Here is a 22,304-nt window from a genome sequence, read left to right on the forward strand (position 1 = left end):
GGTTCTTCTTCCATTTCAAGCCTCGACGTCGACGGTTTCTGTCCTCTCCCCAACCGCATCCTTCCCTCTCAGAGACTTTTCCATCTCGTTTCCTCCCCTAGAAGACATCCTCATCCTTAATCGAGCCTGTAAGTAAAACCTTCCTTTCAGCTCCATCTGCTGTCTCGAGACGAAGCAGAGAAGGAACGAAGCGCTCACGTCCGCCTGGTCCTCCTCTTCTTCCCTCTTTCCTTCCCCTCCCCCTCCCCTCCCAGAGCTCCTGCACCTGTTCCCACCTTGAACGACCACCCCTTGGTTTATGTTCAGTAACCAGCTTTCATCAGCACACAACGTGAGATTTAACCTTCTTTTCCTTTAGGAATGGAGAAGAGAAAGCTGACCTCCTTCCGACCCGCTTCTTGTTTTCCTCCCTTCCTTCTCTTCTTACCCTTCCACGCGACTCGTTTTCACCTCGTCGTCTTGATACTCGGTATCTTCTTCATCTCCAGACTCACAGGTACGTCCGCTTGTTCTTTCCGCTCCTTCCATCTCTCCAGTTTGCCTCTCTAGTGTTTCAACCCAACTCTGACCCCGTTCCTTATCTTCTCTTCCTTTCCTTCCCTCTCGCATCGCAGGGGAAGCAACCACACCACCTCCCCAGCCCGACCGTATTAACAACTTCCTATCCAACACCCCCGTAACTTCAAACTCAACAACCAACCAACCCAAACCAAACCAGACCACACCCCAACCCCTTCAACCCTCCAGCTCAGCCCCATTCGAATCCCTCTCTAAACGAATGTCGGTCTCTCCTACCCCTTCTACAACCAAGGACGATCTCATCAAGATCGACAACGACAACACCAACAACAACACTACAACCACCCTCGGGATGAACCAGCAGGCGGGTTCCCAGGAAAGTCTGTCGGCCAGAGACGCCGTCAAGCTCAGGACGGACGAGGAGGAGGAGAGGATCAGGAAGGGAGCCAGGATCGATCAGCATCTCGGAGGGAGGGAGGTCGATGAAGGCGATGTGATTGCGGAAGGAGAGGAGACGTGAGTTAAACTTTTCATCTCTTCGAGTCTGAAGTCTTTTTTTTGGGAGGGGGAGGGAGGAGGGACGTGGAAGGGGGGAGGCTGCGGCGGTTCTGAACGCGACTGAAGAGCTGACTTTCTTCTTTGCTTCCCGTTGGGTGTCTGTAGTGTTACCTGGTTCGTCTGGGGAGTCATCTTTGCTGCTGCTATCGCTGGACTCCTGTTCGGTGAGTGGCTTCTTCACCCCTTCGTCGCTCCTTCGCGTCGGAGTCGAGTTCGAGCTCGCACGTCCCTTCTTTCGACTTCTTTCTGACTTCCCTTCCCCTCTTTTTTTGTTCTTCATTACAGGATACGACACTGGAGGTTAGCCATCTTTCACGTCTTCATTTCTTCACGTCCTGAGGTACAAAACCTCTTTCGACGAACCGCGTTTGACCCTCCCTCGCCTCTCCCCTCGTCTTCTCTTTCCTCTTCAGTCATCTCCGGAACTCTGGTCGTCATCGGAGGCGATCTCGGACCTGAGGTCCTTTCTAACGGACAGAAGGTCAGTTCCTCCTCGACAGCTCGACTCTTCTCGTCGCGTTCTGAAGTCTTGACGTTCGACGAAGCTGACCTCCTCTCCGTTCGTGACCCTTTCCTTTCGTCCGCACAGGAACTTATCACGTCTGCTACCACTCTCGGAGCCCTCATGGGAGGTCTCGCTGCTGGAATCGGATCAGATGTTATCGGAAGGAAGTGGTTCGTTCTCATTTCCGCACGTCGTCGCCGTTCTCTCAGTCGTTCACTTGACTGTACGCTGACTGTCGTTCTCGTTCTCGTTCTCGTTCTCTCGGTCGTTCGTACTTCAGGGTTCTCTCCGTCGCCAACGTCATTTTTATCGCCGGGGCAGTCGGACAAGGTACGTTCGACGAAGACGAAGAACCGAGACGCGTTCTTTTTGTGCTCGTGCTGACCTTCCGCCTCTTCTTCCTTTGCTTTCACAGCCGTTTCTCACTCCGTCTGGGGTATGATTGGAGGTCGATTCGTCATCGGGTGGGGTGTTGGTGTGAGTACCTTCTCTGTTTTCGCCGTCGCCTCAGTAGGAAGCGGGTCGAACGAAGCCACTCGCTGATTCCACTCGTTCCGTCTTCCCTCGTCCATTACAGATCGCCGCCTGTATCGTTCCCTTGTACATCGGAGAGCTTTCTCCTACTAGGATGCGAGGTCGATGTGTCACTATGTTCGTTCCTCCCCCTTCCCTCACCAGCAGCGCTCTCCTCCTTCGCTCGAACCTAACCGTCCTCTCCCTTTCCTTTCTTTTCTCTCCCCAACAGCAATGTCGTCGCCATCACTCTCGGTCAAGTCGTAGCCTACGGTATCGGAGCCGCCTTCGCCAACGTCGCAGGCGGCTGGCGCTACATGGTCGGTCTCGGAGCCGTCCCAGCTTTCATCGATCTCCTCCTCCTCATCTGGCTCCCCGAATCGCCTAGGATCCTCCTCAAGCAGAACAAGCACGCCGAGGCCCTGGTCGTCTTGAAAAAGATCTATGCGAAGGCTAGCGAGGAGGAAGTGAGGAGGAAGCTGGATGTCCTCGAGAGGAGCGTGGCGGAGAGTCGAGGAGTCATGGAGAGGACGAGCTTTGGAGAGAGGTTGGGAAGCATGGTGCTCAAGGGTGGGAACAGGAGGGCTTTGATCGTTGGGTGTGGATTGCAGGCTTTCCAACAGCTTTGTGGATTGTGAGTAGAAGCGGCTTTGGTCGTGTCTTCGGAGGCGAACGCGTCGAGTTGAGAACTTTCGCTGACCTGCTCGTTTCCCTTTTCTTTTTCAAGCAACACGCTCATGTACTACTCCGCTACCCTCTTCAAAGCCGTTGGGTTCGACAACCCTACCGCCACCGGTCTCATCATCGCTTCCGTCAACTTCATCTTCACCTGCATCGCACTTCGAATGGTCGATCCCGTCGGACGAAGGAAGGTCATGATTTTCTCGGCTCCTGGAATGGCGATCTCCCTCATCCTCGCTTCGATCTCGTTCCACTGTGAGTCTGCCTTCCTTGCTCGTCCCTCTTTTTACTCCTTCGCTGACTCTTTCCTCTCCTCCGCCCCGTTTCGCTTCGGTTTAGACCTCACCCTCTCGACAGGCGGTCTTCTTCGCGAAGGATCCGACTATTCGACCAAGTGGAGTGGCCTCGTTCTCTGCTGGATGGTCACCTACACTGCTTCCTACGCCACTGGACTTGGTAACATCCCTTGGTTGCAGGGAGAGCTCTTCAAGCTTGAGGTTCGAGGAATCGGAACTAGTCTGTGCACTGCGACGAGTGAGTCTCTTCGCCCTTCCTTCCCTCCCTTCCCCTCAACTGACCCTTTCTCTTCTCCGCTTCCCTCAGACTGGGCTTTCAACCTCGTTATCGCATCGACCTTCCTTTCTCTCAGTTCGTTCTCGCTTCCTCGCCTTTCTCTTCCCTCCGCACTCCCGTCCTGACTCTTCCCTCCCTTCTCCCGTTCCTTCTCTCAGTGGAAGCCATCACTCCCGCCGGGGCGTTCGGTTTCTACGCTGGACTCTGTTTCCTCGGGTGCCTCTTCTGCTACTTCTTCTACCCTGAGACGTGAGTCTCCCGTTCCCCTCGTCACGTCCCGCTCGTCGCGTCTCCTTGCTGATCTTCCTTCGTCTTCAGCTCCGGTCTCTCCCTCGAGGAAGTCTTCTACATCTTCGAGGATGACTTTGGAATCAAGGTTGGTCTCTTTCGTCCCGTACTTCATCTCAAACGAGAACGCTCGGAGACTAGAACTGATTCGGTCGCCTTTGTTTTTTTCGTTGCAGCGATCCGAAGAGCTCCGAGAGGAGAAGAGGTTGATCAGGGAGGGAGTCGCTTTCAGGGCTTAAAAGACTCTTCGAACCAACACATTCACAAAGAGGGAAGGAGGGAAGGATTCAAGAAGGCGTAATCATGCAGAAGAGGAGAGGAGGAAGAGGGGGAGGAGGTTTCGGTTTCAAGTTCTCGTTTGACTCAGCATTGTTTATAGCCTAGGTTAAGTATGGATTCGGTTAGATTAGATTAGACTCGTTCGGCTCGCAGATTTTTAGAATGTCTATAGATCACTTCCTTAGAGCCGACGAGGGAACTCGAGGGGGAGCGAGGAGAGAGGACGCGACCCAACGGACTCGTTCGTTCAGGTTCGATTCGATCTCGCCGAGAGTATACTCTCTCCAACTAGACCTTCTTCCGAGCCAGGAGCGAGTTTGAGCGCGTTCGTAGACTTCCCCCTTGAAGCGCAGTCTCGATTCTTGCTCTTTCGCTCGAAGGGTTCCCCTTTCTCCTCGCTTGGTCAAATTTTCATCCATCTCTCCCCGAACGAGCTCGAGAAGAGTTTTCAACCCGAACGACCCGAGAGTGAGCTTTTCGAGACTCTAGCTCTCTTCGTTCGTCTCGGATCTCGTTCGGGAACCTCTCGAGGGGGAGAGGAGGGGAACGAGCAACATAGGTTCCCAACTCACGCCCGAAGTGAAGTTTTTACTCTCTCCGCTCGGGAGGGTAACCAAATAGTAGTCAACCTACCAAACTACTTTCTACCCTTTCAAGCTCGTTCGTCCGATCCCTCGTTCGTTCGGAATCTCCTTTGGGAACCTCTTCTCGCCAAAGGGAAGGGAGGGGAGAGGGAGAGGCGGAGGAGGGAGGAGAGAACGCTCCCTTCCCCAAACTTCCATCTCCCTTCCCTTCCGTCCCTCTCACTTCTTCCACCAATCATATCAAGGTATGGTTTGCGCAGCAGATGCAATCTCCGGTGAGTGGATGGATCAAGCTGAAGAAAGAAGGAAGGGGAATAGGGAAGGAAGGAACGAGTTGAGCTTGGAGGGAAGGGAAGAGCATCGAACCTGACTTTCCTACTCTCTCTTGTTCTTCTCAACAAGCTCAATCCTACTCCGCTCAACATTTTCCTCATCCTTCCAACCCTACGAGATCTTCCTCTCTGCTTTCGCTGGTGGATGGCATCGTCGGTCGCTTCTCCCTCCCTCCCTCCTCTCCATCGACTGCTCCTCTCCTCCCCTTGGACAGCGCTCAAAGGCTCGTTCGCGTCCGTATACAAGCTTTTCCTGGATGATTTGGTCTGGTTAAAACCTGGGAATGGAATGGTCGGGATGGATGCGACGGGATTGGCTGCTTGGAGAGGGAAGGGAGCGAGGTGGTGAGCTCGAGCATGATTGAGTGAGTTCCCCCCCTTCTTCCCCCTCCCCCTCTTTGTTTTTCTGTTCCTCTCCGCTCTCCTCCATCTCGTCTTTCTTTCTTCCATCCTGATCTCTTTCTCAACCCACATCTTGGGAGTAGGGGGCGAGGTCGAACGCTTCATCTCACGTCTTTCCTTCTTCCCCCCTCCCTCCCCCTCGCTCGTCCCGTCTTTCGATGCCTTCTTCCCTCGTCTTTCTCCCCTCCAGCATCCGTCGTCTTCGACCTGAGCTTGTCTCTTCCCCCCCATCTCTTCTCTTCACCCCTATCTCTTCTCTTCCGTCGCTCTTTTTGCAACTTCTATCTCGTTTGCCTCTTGCTCCCGTGTACATCCGCTTCCCATATAATTTGTATCTATACGTCCGTTTACTCTCTCTTCTTGCTCACGTCGTCTCCTTCTCGCTCCTACCCTCCTTCTGCCTTTGGCTTTGCACCCTCTCTGGGTACCCTGTCCCAGGTCTGGATCGTAAATGGCATCGAGCCTCGGGTGTACAAGTGTACAGTAGGCAAGGAAGGGGTGGATGCAAATGGGCCTTGGAGCTGCCGAGGACGAGGGCGAGAGAAGCGACGCGACACGACGTGATTCTTGTTGTCCATTTGTGTCTTTGGAGACCAATGCTCTACGGCTGACTTCACGTTAGAACATCTATCGTGCCTTTCAAGTCTATCCCCATTTCTTGCTCTCTCTTCCTCCCTCGCCCTCTGAACCCCAGACGCGTCGCGTCCTCGATCGACCGCTTTCTTCCTCTCTCTCATCCATGGAGGCATCTTCTCACATGCCTCTCTTTGATTTTACAGACCGGAAAGAGCTCCTCGCTTACCGTTCTGATGCAGTTGAGCTGAGCCGCTCTAGGAGCCGACTCTCCGTTCCTTCCTCCCTCCCCTCCTTTCCTCTCCAGGCCAAGAGGCTTCTCCCGCACTCTAGAGCGTCATCAGCTCTCTCTCAAGCATTGAAGCACATGATCGATGTTCTACCTTTGCTTGGTGGATCACTTGAGAGGAAAGACACGGTCACATCACGATCATGTCGACGCGTCGCGCTGCCTCCTCTTTTTGCCCTCTTGAACCTGGTCCCACATCTTCAGCGCTCTTTGTCGAACTTCTTAGAAATTAAAGGCCAGAGGTCTGCTCGGTTTTGTAGATGGTGAAGAGTATCGGCTCGACGACCCATCACGGCGCGTCTTTCATCTTTCTTCCTCACCCTCTTCCACTTTCATTCCTCTTCTTTCTGGCTCGAAGAGTGAAGAGTCGATTCATTATTTTGAGTAGTCAATACAGAGCAAGACACATCAATCGTATTCATGAATGAAAGAAAGAAAGGAGAGGGAATTCGATAACTACGACGAACACGACGCGACGAAAACAAGAAAGTTAAGGAGTGTTGCGAAAACCAACCGCCGAATCTTAGTCGTTCACCACGTCAATCTTAGTTCTCGGAGCACGAACTGTTCAATGGTGTTGAGCACTGAGATGCGGTAAGAAGGAAAGCGGATCAGCTCGTCCACAACTTCGACTTTGGAAAAGAGACGCGGCGACGCGTTGCGGAGGAAAGCGCAAATCAAAGGACTGACAACTCACTCCCAAGAAAAACCTACCTCTGAGTTTGTGCTCCAGTGTTCCCCGCCTACCAAGAGATGGTGAAAGGAATGTCGGTGTATCCAGCAGCGACGACGCAGAAGCATCCGAGGTACCGAGCACGAACAGCCCCCTCCGTTGCTCATACAGGAAAGACGCCGAGAAGGAGGGACCCTGAAGCGGAGGGCGAAGTTGAGAGTTCGGTTAGCGGTGAAAAATGAACCAAAGGGAAGAACGAGGGGAAGACGAGCTCACGTTCACGACTCCGAGGAGAAGAAAATATCATGACTGGGATCGCTTGCTGCTGGTATCGATCCGAAATGGTGGTGACCATGAGCATGAATATGAGGAAGACGACATAGGGTGGGACGGTGTAGAGCTGATGGGGGAGTGGAAGGAGAGGAAGGATCAGAGAGGAAGAGACGCGTCGGAAAAAAAAAGAGCGAGACTGACCTGAGCGAGCCTCAGCGTTGGTGTATACCAATCCCTTGATAATGGTAGGGAGGTAAGCAGAGACGGATCCGAGACCGAGGTCCATGCACGAGTAGGCGATAGAGACAGCATGAGTCTTCCAGTCGGTGAAGGCGCTGATGAAAGTCAGTCAGTGTCGGCTGACCTTCCTATCGATTCCAACAGAGCTCTCTCCCAAGTTCTCCGAGTTGAGTCGAGTGAGAGCGATGACTCGTTCCTCCTCGTTCAGATACTTGGAGACGTGAGGTCGATCGGGGAGACAGAAGAAGACCACGATGGCAAGGATGACTGAGAGGAGTTGAGATGAAGCGTGTCAGTATAGGCCTTGTCGAAGACGAAGAAAAAAAGAGGGAGAAAGCGCGGACGCGCAAGACGGGATTCCCTCGATGAGAAAGAGGATCCTCCACCGAGGGATCTTGCTGTTAGTCATGGACGCGAAAGGTCCGGCGAGGGATCCAGCAGAGATGAAGAGTCCAACTCGCTTGGCGAGCTCTTCTTTCTTGCACCAGTCTGAGCGAACAAAATGGACGCGACGAGATCGAGGAGCGCCGACGAGCGAGAGCTCCCTCGGCTTGGCAATGGTAGAGAAGAAGAAGAGAGTGCTCACAAGTGAGGTCTGTAGAAAGCGATGGCTTGACCGATCGCGGCTTGTCCGATACTGCCGAACGAGAGCAGAGAGGACTCGAGTCAGACACGAGACGCAGACGCGACGCAACGTGACGAGCGAGGAAAGGAGAGAACCTGAGAGACGACTCACCCGACGAAAGCTCGACAGACGTAGAGACCCGCAGGATTGGTAGCTCCAGCTTGACAGGTGTCCTTCTCTACTTTTGAGACACACGTTAAATCCGGCACTCGCGTTGAAACAGACGGTGATATGATTCCAGTTGATGAGGCTGAAAAGGAGACACAGTCGGAGCAGGGCCAAAGAAGAGAGAGAGAGAAAACGAGAACGAGACCCGAGATCGCTCTTCTTCGGTCGATTGTGGCAGGTAGGCAGAGCGTCTTTCATTCCCCTCTCTCATTCTGCTTCTCTCAGGTTCAAAGAAGGAAGCAGCTGGCCTGCCTTTTCAGCAGTAGCTATGAGTGGGAGGCGACATCACAAAGCGAAGTCTTGCAAGCATTGGCGCGAGTAGGAAGCGGGAGAGAAAAGCGACCCATACGGCTGGGCTCTTCGACCGCGGAGGGCTCCTCCGGGAGGCTCTCAGAGAATCCGAGTGATGATGATCAGACAGACGTTGCGGCAGTCCAGCTCTCTATCTACTAAAAAGGAGGAAAGGAAGTAAGTGAAAGAGCGGGAGAGCCGAAAAACAAGACGGGAGATCCTCGACGAGGAAAGGCAACTAACGCAACCTGGCTGCTGATGGGCGAGACTCCAAACGAACTCGATCCTTCGACCTCATCAAGGGATCCCAACAGAGATGAAAGAAAGTCAGACACGCTCGGCGAGTTCCTCTTCTGTGAGAGCAGAAGGAGACAGGGCAACGAGTTGAGAAACAGCGAGCAACGAGGCTTTGACGGCGACGCTTTCTCTGAGTGGTAGGTAGGTGCTGACCCGCAGACAGGAAGTATCACAGTCGACCGCTCTTCGCCCTCTCTTTTCCTCCAACAAAATGGCAGATAGGGTTAGGCTTAGGGTTAACCGGCGACAAAACAACATAAATGCTCCCGAATATCTCATAAGATCCACTGACCGGAGGGATTTCGATCACGAACCGGAACCCACAAAGCTCGAAACGGGGCTCACGACACGGGAACTGGGCTGCCACCCTGCAGCACAACGAATGCCTTGTCGGAGGATACAGACATCGACGACGCCCATCGCAGGCGGAGGAGTCTTGGAGGGAGGAGGGACGAGGGAGAAGAGAACGATGAGGAGCTTCATCTCTTGCAAGGGGGTCTAAGAGGGTAAGACCGACCCTCCCTCTCTGTGCCTCTCATCGCAGCTGTTAATTAAGACGACAGCGAAGGAGAAAGAGGAGAGAGTAGGCGAGCGGTTTGGAGGAAAGGGAAGGAGATAATCGACAGCGAAGACGGAGCGCTCACGGAAAAAGAGCTTCGACATTCTCCTGTGTACATGTCGACAGCACCGCGTGCCAGCAGGTACCTAGCGCAGGTCCTTCTCCCAAGCTTTGCTACCAGTTCCTGTCTCGGCGGATCTGGGAAGCAGCAGACCAGCTCTCGCCCTTGCTCCCTACTTCTCCTTCCTCTTTGAGAACTCGATTCGAACAGTGCGAGTGTACGCAAACTGTACCCGAGAAAACTTCTTTTCAACGGCCCACGAGCTTCGGTCTCTTGATCCCTCGGGCTATAAGAGAAGAGAAAGAAAGTACCTCGCTCGTGAAACTGCTCACGTTCAAGTGCAAAAGAGAAGTGGGTCCCAACCTTGAAGCGACGTGCTCGCTTCCACGCGTCAAGTCTCTCTCCGCCCATATCGTCTTTACCTCTCCCCCTTCCCCGTTTCCACAGTAACAACGATTTCGAATCAAGGCAATGGCATCGGTACCCTTTATACACACATTGCAAAGCGAGTATACCTTCCTGCGGTCCAACGACGCCGATGCAACGGGAAATGAAGGCGCTCCAACAGAGAGATAGGGCAGTGAGAGAAAAGGCCAAACACCTCCCACCCGTCCGTTTGTCCTTACACCGACTCAGGCTGCTTTAAACGATGTGTGAAACGATGTGTGGAATATGAGCGCAAGGTACGGCCGCAAGGTGAAGATGCGCCGGAGTCAGACCCTGGCTGTACGCAAAGAGCAGAGTGCTCGAAGTCGTTACCGACCAAGGATCACAACGCGCGGAGTGAGGATCGGGCGACAGGCCCTGTGGACATGACTCTCCATGGAAACGCGTCAAATTTACATATCTATCCAGAATAAAAAAAATCGTCTTGAGTGGAAACCGTAGTACGCTAACGGTATGCGAGGCGTTCCTGCGAGCTGGATCGCTCGATCCGTGAAGGGCTAGGGTTCCAGATGGGTGAGTACTCTTCTGAGATGATGGAGCCCTTCTATACATTCTAAACTCAAGCTGAAGATTTGACTGCTGGGCGAACCGACAAAGAACGCACCTGAGCTCGAGCACAAGTGCGAAGCTCGCTCTCGCCTCGCCTATGCTGATTCTCAAGCTGCCGAGTTGAAAATCTTCTCGTTTGTAGGGGCAAACCTGAGCGGATGTATACTTCGTCCCTTTCAGCCTTCAACCAAAACTTTTACTGGTATACGCACTAAGAACGAAGGCGGACCGTCTCGAACAACGAGGACTTCAAGCTCGGCTTTCCTTCACCACCCCAACGACGACCTCGATTTTTCCTCCCTCCTCCTCCTTCTGGCCCTCGATGTCTTCTTCAAACCTCTCTACCCCTCCTGCCTGCTCCTCCTCCTCAGGCTGCTCGACCTCCATCTCAGCCGAGCCCGCTCCCTCCTCCTCCTCAACCCCACCGCTGCCTCCTTCCTCTGCTCCCTCCTCCTCCTCCTCCTCCTCCTCCTCCTCAAAGTCAGAGGCATGGTCCAGGTCCCTCGGTGCTCGGACTGCTTCAGCTTCAGCTTCAGCAGCTTTCCTAGCCGCCTCCTTCTCTCGTCGAAGCGCCCTTTGAGGGTCTTTTAGGTGCTTTTTGGAGACTGGCGGGCGACCTACGGGCTTCGGAAGAGCTTTCGCTTTGGCTGAAGGAGTTTGGGAGAAGCGGGTTCGAGCGGCGTTGTATCCGATGGTGTTTTGTAGTTTGATGACGTGAGGATGGAGGGTGCGCATGGTGATTGGGAGGTTGGATGCAAGCGAGGAGAGGAGAGGAGAGGAGAGGAAGGAGAGGAGATGAGGAGGAGGAGAGGTGGAGGTGGAGGTGGAACGAACGAACGAACGAAACGAGAAGAAGACTGAGAAGACTGAGAAGACTGAGGGAGGTGGAAGTTGGTGTAGGGTGGATGGGATGAAGAGAAGAAGATGCAGAGATGGGTGCAGGAGGAGAGTCAGAGTCAGAGAAAGAACAAGCAAGGAGAAGAGAAGATTGGAGCTTACGCAGTCAAAGTGAGCTTGCTCCCCTTCTCCCCTTCCGTCTCCTTTCCTACTCCATCCACCACCCTCAACCCTCTCTACATTTGTGAGTCTTGCTTCCCCTGGTTCAGGCGAACGCGCCACGTGGCTGGGTCAATCCCAGGTGGACAGCAGGTGGTGAATGAGCTGGAGTTTGAGCTCACCCTTCTTGTAAAGGTCTCGTAGATTAGAACTCCGACTCGAACCTCTCGAGCTCGCCCTCCCCGTTCTTTCTTCTAGACTTCAACAATCACAAAGAGACTTAGCATTTCATCATGTTCCAATCTAAGTCCATCTCTACTTCTCCGAAGCCCTCTGTCAGGACTCTCCCCGTCCTTACATCTTTTTTTGAAGCTATCCCAAGTCGACGAGGAAACGAGCAGACCCTCGAGAGCGGAAACGCTCGAGAGGGAGGAAATCTGCGACGACCTCACTCCCCATCCCTTTCCCCCGCTACATCATTGATTAACGGTGGAAAGATGATAGACTTTGGAGAACGAAGAGATACTGACCCACCCCTGGGTCTTGGTTACCTTGGATCGCATTCAGGGTTGATCAACACCTCCGTTCGAAAGAACGGAGAAGAACCTCCTTCCTCGCTCGACCCTTCGCTCGGATGGACGTTTCCTAGCTCGGCCATAGCTGGAGGACCTTTCTCGACTGGCACGCTCACAGCCGAGGAGGGTAGACGAGGGAACTACCAGGTGAGTGGACTCGCGGATGCTGGAGCTGGAACTGTGTAAAGTCCAGGACCTCTGATTGACGGGAGCCCTTCGTCGTCAAGATGATCTGCTCAGTCGCGTCTCCCTCTTTCCCCTTTTCCCCTCATCTCCCTCTGTTTATAGATTCCCTCCCTCGTCTCTCCTCCCTTCACCTTCGCGTTTCATCTCATCGCGATCTCTCTTTGTTTGACGGTCCCTTTGACCTCGTTTCGTTTCAGATCTCGTCTTCGAGCACGTACTGCTACCCCTTCACTTAGCTCTCGCCTTCGCTCCTTGTTCTCTTCTTTGTTCTCGCTTCCCTTTGAAGCTCCCTAACCCTATTCTGGGCGCATTGCGCCGCGATGCGCCTCGAAATGTCTTTTTTTTTGTATTTCTCGCATCGTATCGAACTCGTCTTTAAACTAGAACTAAACGAAGGTTGGAGCCAAGTCTACTACTCTTTCTCAGCCATCCTCTACTTCCTCCTCCACCTCCTCCACTCCGGTCGCCATCCCCTTCCAGTAAACCTTCGAACGACCCTCGTCGACCCTTCGGATCATCCTTCCCGCCTTCCCCATCTCCTCCTCGTCCACCTCCTCCAGCGCCGGCGTCCCTTCCTCCTTCCATCTCCTCCTCCTAACTAGTCTCCATACGGCGGTGATGAAAGCAGATTTGTGGAGAGTGATTCGTTGAGGGGGAGGTGGTGAGGGGCAGACGAAGTCGACGATTGAGGAGGGCTGAGGGAGGAAAGGACGGAGGGGGTTTTGAAGCCATATCCTACGAGCGACGGGACAGGCGATGAGGAGGTGGTGAAAATCTTCAGTGCTGGTGGGAGAGAGGCATAGAGCACAGGTGGGAGAGTGGTTGTTGGGAAATTTGGGGTTGTAGTAGCGTCGGGAGGTGTGTTTTCCTGGGTGGAGGACGTAAAGCGATAAACAGTGAGAGACCTCGACCTCCTCCGGAGCTTTCCGTCGAGCCTTCCTCAGATGATCCCACCACTTCTCCCACTCCTCCTCTCCTAATCTCGGGAAATCCTTTACCCAACCGTTTGGTTTCCAGACGTCGTGTCGAGCGATCAGCATCGCCGCCGAATCCTTTCCGATGTCGACGCTCTTCTCCTTTAGGGACTCTCCCTCCGAGTTGAGAAAGGGAGTGAGGTCGATCTTCGTTGTCGAGGAGTTGTAGGATTGGTGGAGAAAGGTCTCGGTCCAAGTCGTCGCTGCTGAGGGATCGAGCTTGACGAGTTGGTTCCAGGCCGACGCGTAGGTCCTCCATCGGTCGGGTAAGGCTGCTCGAAGAAGGTCAGTGAGCTCGACGCTCCATCCCGGAGGACGGAGCTGACCCGGGGAGAAGAAGATGGCGAGTGGGTGGAAGGTAGTGAAGGGGCGTCGGGTGTTTGGGTTTGGGACGGGGATGGTGGCGATGGGAGGGAGGAAGAGGGTTCGAATGAGTTTTTGACGTACCGATTGCGCAAATCCTTCCTTCGGTTTCGAGAGTACATCGACGATCCAAGCAGCTCGGGGACCTTGTAGTCTCATGTGAAGGTCGATGAGACCAAATCCTCCTTGGGGAACGGGGAGGACGATCCGAGCGGCGTCGACTTTGAAGGAGGTTGTTTTTCGAAGAGCGAGAAGAGCGGCGTCGATGATGGATTGTAGGATGGGTTTGGGGCAGGGGATGAAGCGATCCAGGTAGATGATCATCGAGTAGGCGTAGATGTTGATGATGCTGCATTTCGAAGCAAGAGTAAGGTCGTGAAAGGGAAATCGAGAGATTCGAAGGATCACCCTCGTCGCCGTCTGAGTCCAGATCTCCTCGTCGTTGACGTTGCGTCCGACCATGACTCCGAGATACTTGAAGGGTTGATGAGTAGGCGTCCAGGGGTGACTGTGTGGGAGAGGAAGATCAATGCGATCGCCGTTCTGGTAGGAGAGGCACTTCTCATCGTTGAGACGCATCCCCGACGCGTCGCAAAACTCCTTCGAGATCCGAACCGTCTCCTCGAGATCCTCGTCGTCCCTCGAGCCCGTCACCACGTCATCTGCGAAACCTGAAGCCTTGAAGGGGGAGAGACCTGCTCTGGGAATCCCCTTCAGCCTCTGTCGGAGCATACAGAGCAGCGGCTCGATGACGAGAGTGAAAAAGCACGGAGCGAAGGGACTTCCTTGACGAACTCCCGATTGAATCGAGAACGAGTTGCTTACCCATCCATTGACGACTACGGATCCCTGTTGATTCGTGGAGGTAGCGAGAGCGAGGGAGGTGAATCTTGGGCCAAAGCCGTATCGGTGTAGAACGGCGACGAGGAAGTGGTGAGAGACGAGGTCGTAGGCCTTCCTGAAGTCGAGCGAGGAGATCATCCCAGTTTATCCGTCTTCGATGACGGTCTGGAGGTTGGCGATGTTGGATCCGATCCATCGTCCTGGGATGAAACCTGTTTGATCTGGGTGAATGAGAGAGGGAAGAACGGTGAGGAGACGGTCGTTGATCGCACGATGAAGAATCCTAGCGTCGATGTTGATAAGAGAGATCGGTCGGTAGTTCTTGATCTTGTTTCGAGGTCCGCTTTTGTGAAGGAGGTGGATCTGAGCTGTAGAGAGGGAGGGAGAGAAACGACCCGAGGACGCGACTTGGTTTAGAACGTCGAGGAGAATCGGCCCCGTCACCGACCAAGTTCTGAGGTAGAACTCTAAGGGAAGACCGTCGTTTCCTGGCGACTTCCCTCGATTTGCCTTAAACGCTGCCAGGTGGAGGTCGTCCTTATCGAAAGGAAGCTCGAGGTTGTTGGCTTCCTGGGCTGAGAGCTTCGTTGTGACGTAGTCGAGGACGTTGTCGTGAGCGATGTCGGTCGTCGGGCGAGGCGAGTAGAGGTTGGTGTAGTAGTCGAGGACGAGACCGCTCATCTCTCCTGGGGAGGTGTGGGTGACGAGGAGGTCGTCTTCGAGCTCCGAGATGGTGTCTGCTGAGCGGACCTGCTTGAGTCTGAGGCGAACTGCAGCATCCGAGGTGGTGTCGGGATCCACTCGAGATCTGATGGCGAGTCCGTCGAGTTTCCTCCTCGTCGAGTCCGTCGAAGGGTAGCTCTTGTCGAATCGAGTGAGGCGAGCGGAGAGGTCTCTGAGCAGAGGGCGAAGCTCCTCCTTCGTTCGATCCCAGGCTGTTCCAGGGTCGTTGGGATGTTCGTCGAGGGAGAGGTCGTGAAGGCGACGAATCTGAGCGGTGATGTAGGCGACGACCTTTGGGTTGTCGAGGTGATGAGTTCCGAGCTTGAACGTCCCTTCTCCGTACTCGGCGACTCCCGCTACAGAGATCCGAAGGCGAATCCGGTTGTGTGTCGAGGCTGGGCGTTTAGGAGGCTGAAGTTGGTCGTACGATTGGGCGTCCGACGAGATGGACGGCGAGAGGTAGAAGCGATCGAGTCGACGTCGAGCATTCCCGGCTCCTGGGTTGTTGGTGAAGATTCGAGTTTCGGGGTGGAAGCGGCGATAGGGGTCCTCGAGGGAGAGAGCAGAGGTGAGGTTGATCATCTGCTGTAGACCGATTTTTGCTGATGGGGAGCTGGGTTTGTCGGAGTCGAGGAAGGGAGTCTCGACGCAGTTCCAATCTCCTCCAAGGAGGAAGGGGATGCTGTTGTTGCTGAGGAGGGCGAACTGTAGGACGGGGAAGAACTTCTTGATGTTGACTGAAGAGGTTGGGATGTATACGGCGACGAAACGGATTTGTTGGGTTCCGATTTGGAAGACGGCGTCGGTGGATCGAAAGATGTTGTTGAAGGGGATGGTGTTGGAGATGGTGTTGATCTGTGAAGGAGGAGAGAGGATAAAACGTGAGGTAGGTCGCCAAAGGATGGCTGTAGATGATTGGGGTGTGAAGATGGCTCGAAGACCGACGGCTTCACAGTCGAGCTCCCAAGCTTGAGCTTGGGCGACTGATTCGCAAACGCCGATCTCGGAGAGAAGAAAGATGTCGGAGGATAGATTAGAGAGTGTTGATAAGTAGGCGGGACGGAATCTGTTGTTAGACATCGCACGTTGAACGTTCGAAGCCACTACAGCGAGTTGGTTGATGCTCATCATTAAAGCATCGCAACCTCTCCTTCGATGGGACGTTTGTCGATGACAGGTCCGTTCGAAGTGGAGGGAGTGGTGGTGTAGGTAGTAATGGTGGTGGAAGAAGAGGAGGTGGAAGGGGAAGGGGACGGGGGATGGGAGGTGTGTTTAAGAAGAGGGAGAGAGGAGATCGACGACGCGTTACCGGGAGCATGGATTGAATCTTGAAGACCCTTTCTCCTCTTCTCCTTCTCCACTTCCGACATGGTAACGTCGTGTTCGAAGGAGTATCCGACTTGAGTGTCAACGAAGTCCTCCTCGTCGTCGTCGTCCTCGTCCGAACTTCCTTCGACCTCCAACGCTGAGTACCTGTTGGTTTGGGGAGGGAGTTGGCCGCGTTGAGTGTTGATGAGCTGGGTCATGGGATCATCCTCGTTGTTGGGAGACGGGGAGGAAGGGGTGGGAGAGGTTGTTGATGGAGGGGTGAGTCTTGCTCGCTTGGGAGTCGTGAAGTCGGCTCGGGACGAGGAGGAGGGAGGGAGGGGAGGGAAGGAGGCTGAGGGCTGAGAAGTGGGTGTGGTGGGTAGAAGTGTAGTGGGATTGTTAGCACGAGCATCGTAAGTGGGCGCGATGATGGCTTTGCAGAACGGGAGGTTGTGGGAAGTTTCGTGGCAGTTGGGGCAAGGAGGAGCGGACGTGCACACTCCTCTCTCGTGCTCGGTTGACCTGCAATAGTTGCAGAACGTCGCCTTCCCCGCCGAGTAGAACCTCAGCTTGTCGTTCTTCCACCCATCAAACTCCTGCTTAAAAGCTTGAGTTCCAGGCATGCTCTTCTCCCTCGAGAAGTCCATCATCACCGCGACCTCTCCCGACGCGACTCGAGTCGTCCCGTAGAACAACGGTCTAAACTCCAGAACCTCCCCCATTCTCTCCAGCTCCTGCCTCATTCTCCCTTCCGCTCCTTCCTCCGCATCTACGTAATCTACAAGCTTACACTCAACGACGTTTGGGTTTGAAGAGTTGATGAGCTTGGAGACGGTGACGGCGAGGTTGTCGATCTTGAGTCCTCCTTTGACGAGCTTGTTGACCTCCTCCTCTGGTGCCTCCTTCTTGACCTGGAGGATCGTCCTGTCTCCGTCCTTGAGGATAGTGGTGAAAGAGGCGAGTTCGGGAGCTTGGGAGTCGAGAGCGAGAGCGATTTGGATGGTGGGGATGGATTTGGGGACTTTGATAAGGAGACAGTTGGGACGAGAGATAGAGAGAATAGAGGAGGTGTGAGATGGGAAAGTGGGAGGAGGAGTGGTAAATCGAGATTGGGGTTGGAGATTGTAGGTAATAGGGTTGTAGGTACGGGATCGAGCAGCTGAAGCGTACGAAGGACGAGAAGGAAGGAAAGAAGGAGAGGGGAGGAGGTGGGGAGGAGGAACTGCCCGCCCAAAAGGAGCCGCGGCTTGCAAAGTAGGTTGTTGTAGGTATCGTTGGGTGGAGAGAGGTCGTCCGGTTCCGTTGCTGATAATCCTGGAGGTGGGAGTGGAAGTAGTCGTGGAGGAAGGAGGGATGGAGGAGGGGGAAGGACCTTCGACGGAAGGAGAGGCGGTGAGACCTCCGAGCTGTCGCTGAGAGCTTGCCAGGCTTCTAGCTTCTGCTGTTACTTCTCCCTCGGAAGTCGAAGAAGCAGAGGGTTGAGCAGCTTGCTCAAGGCCACTAGAACCTTGCAACTGACTGCCCGAAGACTGGTGGGGAGAGGTAAGGGAGGAGTCGATGCCTCTCAAGTCGGACGACGCCGTCTTCGTTCGACCTGAGAGGAGCTCAGGATGAGAATCTGAGCTCTTCGGGGAGAGTATTCCGTTGGGAGGAGGGTCCTTAAGAGGGAGAGGGGTAGTTTCTTGGGTAGAAAAATGCGACATCGATTTTTAGAGGTCGTGGAAATGTCGACTGAGTCGACATTTAGAGTCAGGGTTGGGGTCAAAATGTCGACGAACCGCATCGCGACCTTCAAAATGTCGACTGACTTTGACGGCTTGTTCCTCCTCTCCCCTTTGCCCGAGAGATGATCCGAAGGTGGGAGGCGGTAGATCTACCCTTTCTCTGTAACGTATCAGATGGCCGAGTCCGTCGAGCAAATCTTTCTCCCCCCAGAAGGATCGGCGCGAGGCCTCTGTCCAACCCTAACCCTCCCTTCGAGCCAACCTCCGCGACTTCTTTTCGGAGGCTCTCTCCTCTCCTTTTCTTTGCACCCTGTATATTCCAGCCCGTTTTCTTCGTATGTTAGAAGCTGGAGCTCAAGTATATCTATGAAAGCCCCTGCAGCTGCGAGGAATAAGCTTTTAGTGAAAAACTTCTCTGTCAGACGAGCGATCAAGACGGAGAGGCCGGTTGAGCTCTCTCTCCTCTCTCCTCCCCCCATGGGCACCCTGTATATTCCAGGCAGTTTTCTCGGCATGTAAATAGCTGGAGTTAAGGAAGGTATATGCCCGCCAGCTCGGATGCGAGGAATAAGCTTTTAGTGAAAAGCTTCTCTCTCAGTCAAGCGATCTAGTCGAAGGGAGGAAGTGAGGCAAGCTCAACGCTCCTCCTTGCCCAGTGCTTGAGCTCGCCCTGTATACTCCAGACCATTTCGTAGATGTCTGAATAGCTGGAGCTCACGAATACCTATGCTCGCCCATCTGGTTTGAAGAATAAGATTCTAGTGAAAACCTTCTCTCTCAGGTGAGCCACAGGTTGGAGTTTGGCCGAGGCGCCCAAAGTCAAAGTGCAAAATTTGCTGATCTGAAAAAAGGTCCTTGCTCGTTAGCTAAGGGCGATCCACAAGGACCAAAAAGCTAAGATCGTCTGTGAAAACCTGCAGCTGGGAGAGCTGATCAGTCTCGCGTCGTCCAATCTCAGGGCCGGTCTGACCGGGCAGGAAGGCCGCTGCAACGCGAGCTTCTTTTCTGTATACTCCAGAGGGGCGAGTGCTCATCTGAGATGGTGGAGCCCTTCTATACATTCCTGAGACGACTCCCTCCAATAAGCTAAGCTCAAGCTGAAGATTTGACTGCTGGGTGAACCGACAAAGAATGCACTCGAGCTTGAGCTCAAAGACGAAGCTCGCTCTCGCCTCGCCTATGCTGATTCTCAAGCCGCCGAGGTGAAAATCTTCTCGTTTGAAGGGGCAAACCTGAGCAGATGTATACTTCGTCCCTTTGAGCTTTCAACCGAAAGTTTTACTGGTATACCCACTGAAAACGGAGGCAACCTCTCTTGAACGACGAGCACTTCAAGCTCGACTTCCCTCTTCCTCCCCAACGACGACCTCGACCTCCGCCCACTCTATACCACAGCACCTCCCCACCTCCCTTCTTCCCCTCCTTGGACCCTTCCTATCACCAGTACACCTCTCTGTTCCGCTCGCTTCTTGGGATCTAGTAGGGGAGGAGATTTTCAGCTCGGTTCAGGTGAGCTCCTTCCCCACCCTCCCTCCCTCCCTCCTTCGCTCTTTTCGATGTCTCTCCCTCCCTCCCTTCGACCGATATCTAGATGGGAGTTTCACTGGGATACCAGGATGTATGTATAGAGTAGGCTCGAGCTTTCAAGTTGAGCTGAATATATACAACGGCTGCTCCTCCTCATCCATCGCATCCTTCCTTCTTCTCCTCAGCTTTCCCCTTTTTCGATCGCCGTATAATCTGTTGTACTGACCCGATCCTCTCGTTTTCACTTTCTATAGATTCCTAAGGCATGCACCTTTCGATCCCACCTACTCCCGGTCTCTATCGTTCTCTCCTCGTATACTTCGCCCTCTCGTAAGTCCGAGCTCGCCTCCTTCCGCCTTTCCTTCCTCGCCTTCACTGCCGAGCTGCTGCTGGTGCATGTTCTCTGGGGTTTGGGTGATGCTGGAGTTCCGAGGGGCTTCGTATACTACTGGTGGATGGTAGGAGGAGTGGAGGAGGTTAGGCGAAGATTTTCAAGGGGATCGTTGGGGCTCTCAACGAAACGAAACGAGTCGCGCTGACCTCCTCCTCCTCCCTTTCCTCCTTTGATGCTCCCTTCCTCTCTTCCTCTTTTCTCTCGGCTCTTCCCCCACCACCTTCCAACAGCCCAACCTTCCCTCTTCCTCCCGAACCCACCTACTCAGCTCTACAGGTCCTCCTCCCTCTGCCCTTCCTGTCGGCCTCTCGCCTCGCCACTCCAACTCGACGAGCTCAACCTTGCCCTCCTCCCTTCCTTCTCGACCTCCCTCCCTCCCTCCCTCCCCTACCACTTCACCTCCTTCACCAACCTCCTCTTCCCTGCTCTCAGCACCTTCCAGCCTTCCAGTCCTTGCTCAAACCAGGAAACCTTCACGCTGCCTGTCTTCTTCACTGTCGTTCGTGCTCCTTGGAGACGAAGACAGGGAGGGATGCTTTCCTAGCTTCTCGTTCTCTTGGATAATATGAGTTTGAGCTCTTCATCAAGTAGTATAGCAGCAGGGAGGGAGAGGAGAGGGCAGCGCTGGGGTGTAGAGACGAGCTTGACGACGCGTCGAAAGGAGCGTCGAGATCATTCAAAGCAAGACCGGAACTATATCGTCGGTCTCAGTTACCTTTCTCCTCTACTGTAGCAGATCAGAAAAGTATAGTTGGAAGGTTTCGTGCCTCCGCTTTCCAACGAGCCCGCTCACGAGGAAATCCAACCTCTACAGCTCATTGAGGAGCCGATTCAGGGACCAGACCTGCGCTGGACCGGGCGAGAAACCGAAAAGGAATTGACCCGCTCTCCTTCCCCTCTCACTCCCACCCTCCCTCCATCGTCCTACGACGTTCTTCTTCTTTGTGAGTCTTTCATACTATACTGGGCTCAACTTTGCTGGCTTGGACATTTACCAGAGAGAGCGGTGTCTGAGAACGGAAGCCAGACGGGAGCTCAAGCTGACGTTCTCTTTTCGTCTTCCTTCTCTCATCCTCCTCCCTTTGTCCTCAACCTATACCCTACTGGATTCTAACACTTTTCAGGCTCTCTGCACCATACCAGAAGGCTATAGAGTGAGTGGTGTGAATTTCTGACCTGGATGGGACGACTGGAAAAGATGAACCGCGTCTGAGCTCACCGCTTGTCTTCTTCCCTTTTCTTCTTCCCTGCCTCTCAGACCGACTTTCACCTCCTTCTCTTTCGTTGTCCGGCGCATCCAAACGCTGGAACTTTGTTTCATGGGTGAGTCAGCTCTTCTTCGTAGACTCAGATGACGGGAAGAGGGAAGCAAGCGACAGGCAGAGAGGGACCGATCGCACGCAGCGGTTTTGCTTGCTCCTCTCCTACCAGAGTCTGTGCTTCTGTATGTTGAGCATACCAAACTGACATTTTCTCTCTTCTCTGACCTCTTTCATGCAGTCCTGTTCTGTGAGAAGGGTTGTGATCGATTTGAGCTAGCCTCTCCCCAGGCGCTCAGCAACCACAACCGTCGACACCACCAGCGGATAGCAAAACTAAAGAAACCAACCATGACTGGTGAGCCAAGCTTGGCATCAGCCCCAGTCTTTCATTCACCAACTTGATCACCTCTCCCTCTTTGCGTCCTTCTCTTCCTCCTCCTCTTTCCCTCAGTCGCTCGAGATCCCTCCACCCACCTCTTCCACTGTCCCCGTCCTCATCCCTCCCACAACCCCTACACCACTTTGGACCCCCGAACCCTCCAAAAACACTTCGAAACATGTCCCTATTCCTCCCGACTTCATCCTCTCTTCCCCTTCTTCGAGCCGCCCTCCACCCCCGCTGCTTCCACTTGTCTCGGAGGCTCTCCCTCTGAATCGGACGACTCTGAGGATCAAGGCGTTGTTATCGCAGAGGAGGTGGACAACTCGGAGGAGAACAGGGAAGAGGACGAGGAGGAGAACGAGGAGGAGGAGGAGGAGGAGAACGAGGAGGAGAACGAGGAAGAGTTTGGTTGTCGCCCTGAGGAGTCGGATCAGTCGTTGAATCAGTCGGATGCAGGGATGAGGCAGGGACACTTCAGTGACGAGGAAGAGGAGGAAGACGCTGGAAGAAGGTCAACACTGGGCTCAGGTTCGGAGGACGAGGAGGAAGGATGGGAAGGAGACGCGATGGATGGCCGACGAGACCCAGGCGGAGATAACAGCGCTCTCTCTTTTTCCAACCCCGCCGGGCGGCTTGGGACTAGAGAAGAGACGGGAGGTGGAATGGGTCTCGTTGGGTCAGTGAGGGCGATGGACGGTCCGGGAATGAGCTTTTCAGGTGAGTCTGACTTTCTCATTCAGTCCCTCGCATTGCTCTCTCGTTTTTCTG

The 22,304-nt window shown here is 54.1% G+C and overlaps 4 protein-coding genes across 4 annotated transcripts; 3 read left to right on the forward strand and 1 right to left on the reverse strand.

Annotated features, from left to right (window-relative positions):
- Positions 1-871: 871 nt before the first annotated feature.
- BDY24DRAFT_344912 (general substrate transporter) lies at positions 872-3,938 on the forward strand (the record flags this gene model as incomplete). Its single annotated transcript, XM_076637572.1, has 14 exons — positions 872-1,035; positions 1,183-1,241; positions 1,363-1,377; positions 1,491-1,558; positions 1,667-1,752; positions 1,863-1,912; positions 1,998-2,059; positions 2,160-2,233; positions 2,328-2,729; positions 2,823-3,031; positions 3,116-3,310; positions 3,380-3,424; positions 3,508-3,598; positions 3,668-3,938. The coding sequence occupies 14 exons, from the start codon at positions 872-874 to the stop codon at positions 3,936-3,938; spliced, it is 1,791 nt and encodes a 596-aa protein (XP_076492937.1).
- Positions 3,939-11,131: 7,193 nt separating this feature from the next.
- On the forward strand, positions 11,132-12,422 carry BDY24DRAFT_402446 (uncharacterized protein). The gene is made up of 3 exons (XM_076642205.1): positions 11,132-11,154; positions 11,279-11,997; positions 12,078-12,422. The coding sequence occupies exons 2-3, from the start codon at positions 11,569-11,571 to the stop codon at positions 12,270-12,272; spliced, it is 624 nt and encodes a 207-aa protein (XP_076492938.1). The 5' UTR covers positions 11,132-11,154; positions 11,279-11,568; the 3' UTR covers positions 12,273-12,422.
- Positions 12,423-16,069: 3,647 nt separating this feature from the next.
- BDY24DRAFT_418657 (uncharacterized protein) lies at positions 16,070-17,950 on the reverse strand (the record flags this gene model as incomplete). Its single annotated transcript, XM_076643882.1, has 1 exon — positions 16,070-17,950. One exon carries the CDS (start codon positions 17,948-17,950, stop codon positions 16,070-16,072), a length of 1,881 nt encoding a protein of 626 aa, XP_076492939.1.
- Positions 17,951-19,527: 1,577 nt separating this feature from the next.
- Positions 19,528-22,253, forward strand: BDY24DRAFT_372384 (uncharacterized protein; the record flags this gene model as incomplete). Its single annotated transcript, XM_076638189.1, has 7 exons — positions 19,528-19,589; positions 19,753-19,828; positions 20,325-20,395; positions 21,017-21,046; positions 21,151-21,215; positions 21,393-21,509; positions 21,606-22,253. Coding segments are annotated over 7 exons (1,069 nt in total), but the record flags the coding sequence as incomplete, so codon positions are not given.
- Between the last annotated feature and the right edge of the window lie 51 nt (positions 22,254-22,304).

The sequence above is a fragment of the Mrakia frigida genome (genome assembly GCF_051309035.1).
Source record: "Mrakia frigida strain ATCC 22029 unplaced genomic scaffold BDY24scaffold_40, whole genome shotgun sequence".
NCBI classification, from domain to species: domain Eukaryota; kingdom Fungi; phylum Basidiomycota; class Tremellomycetes; order Cystofilobasidiales; family Mrakiaceae; genus Mrakia; species Mrakia frigida.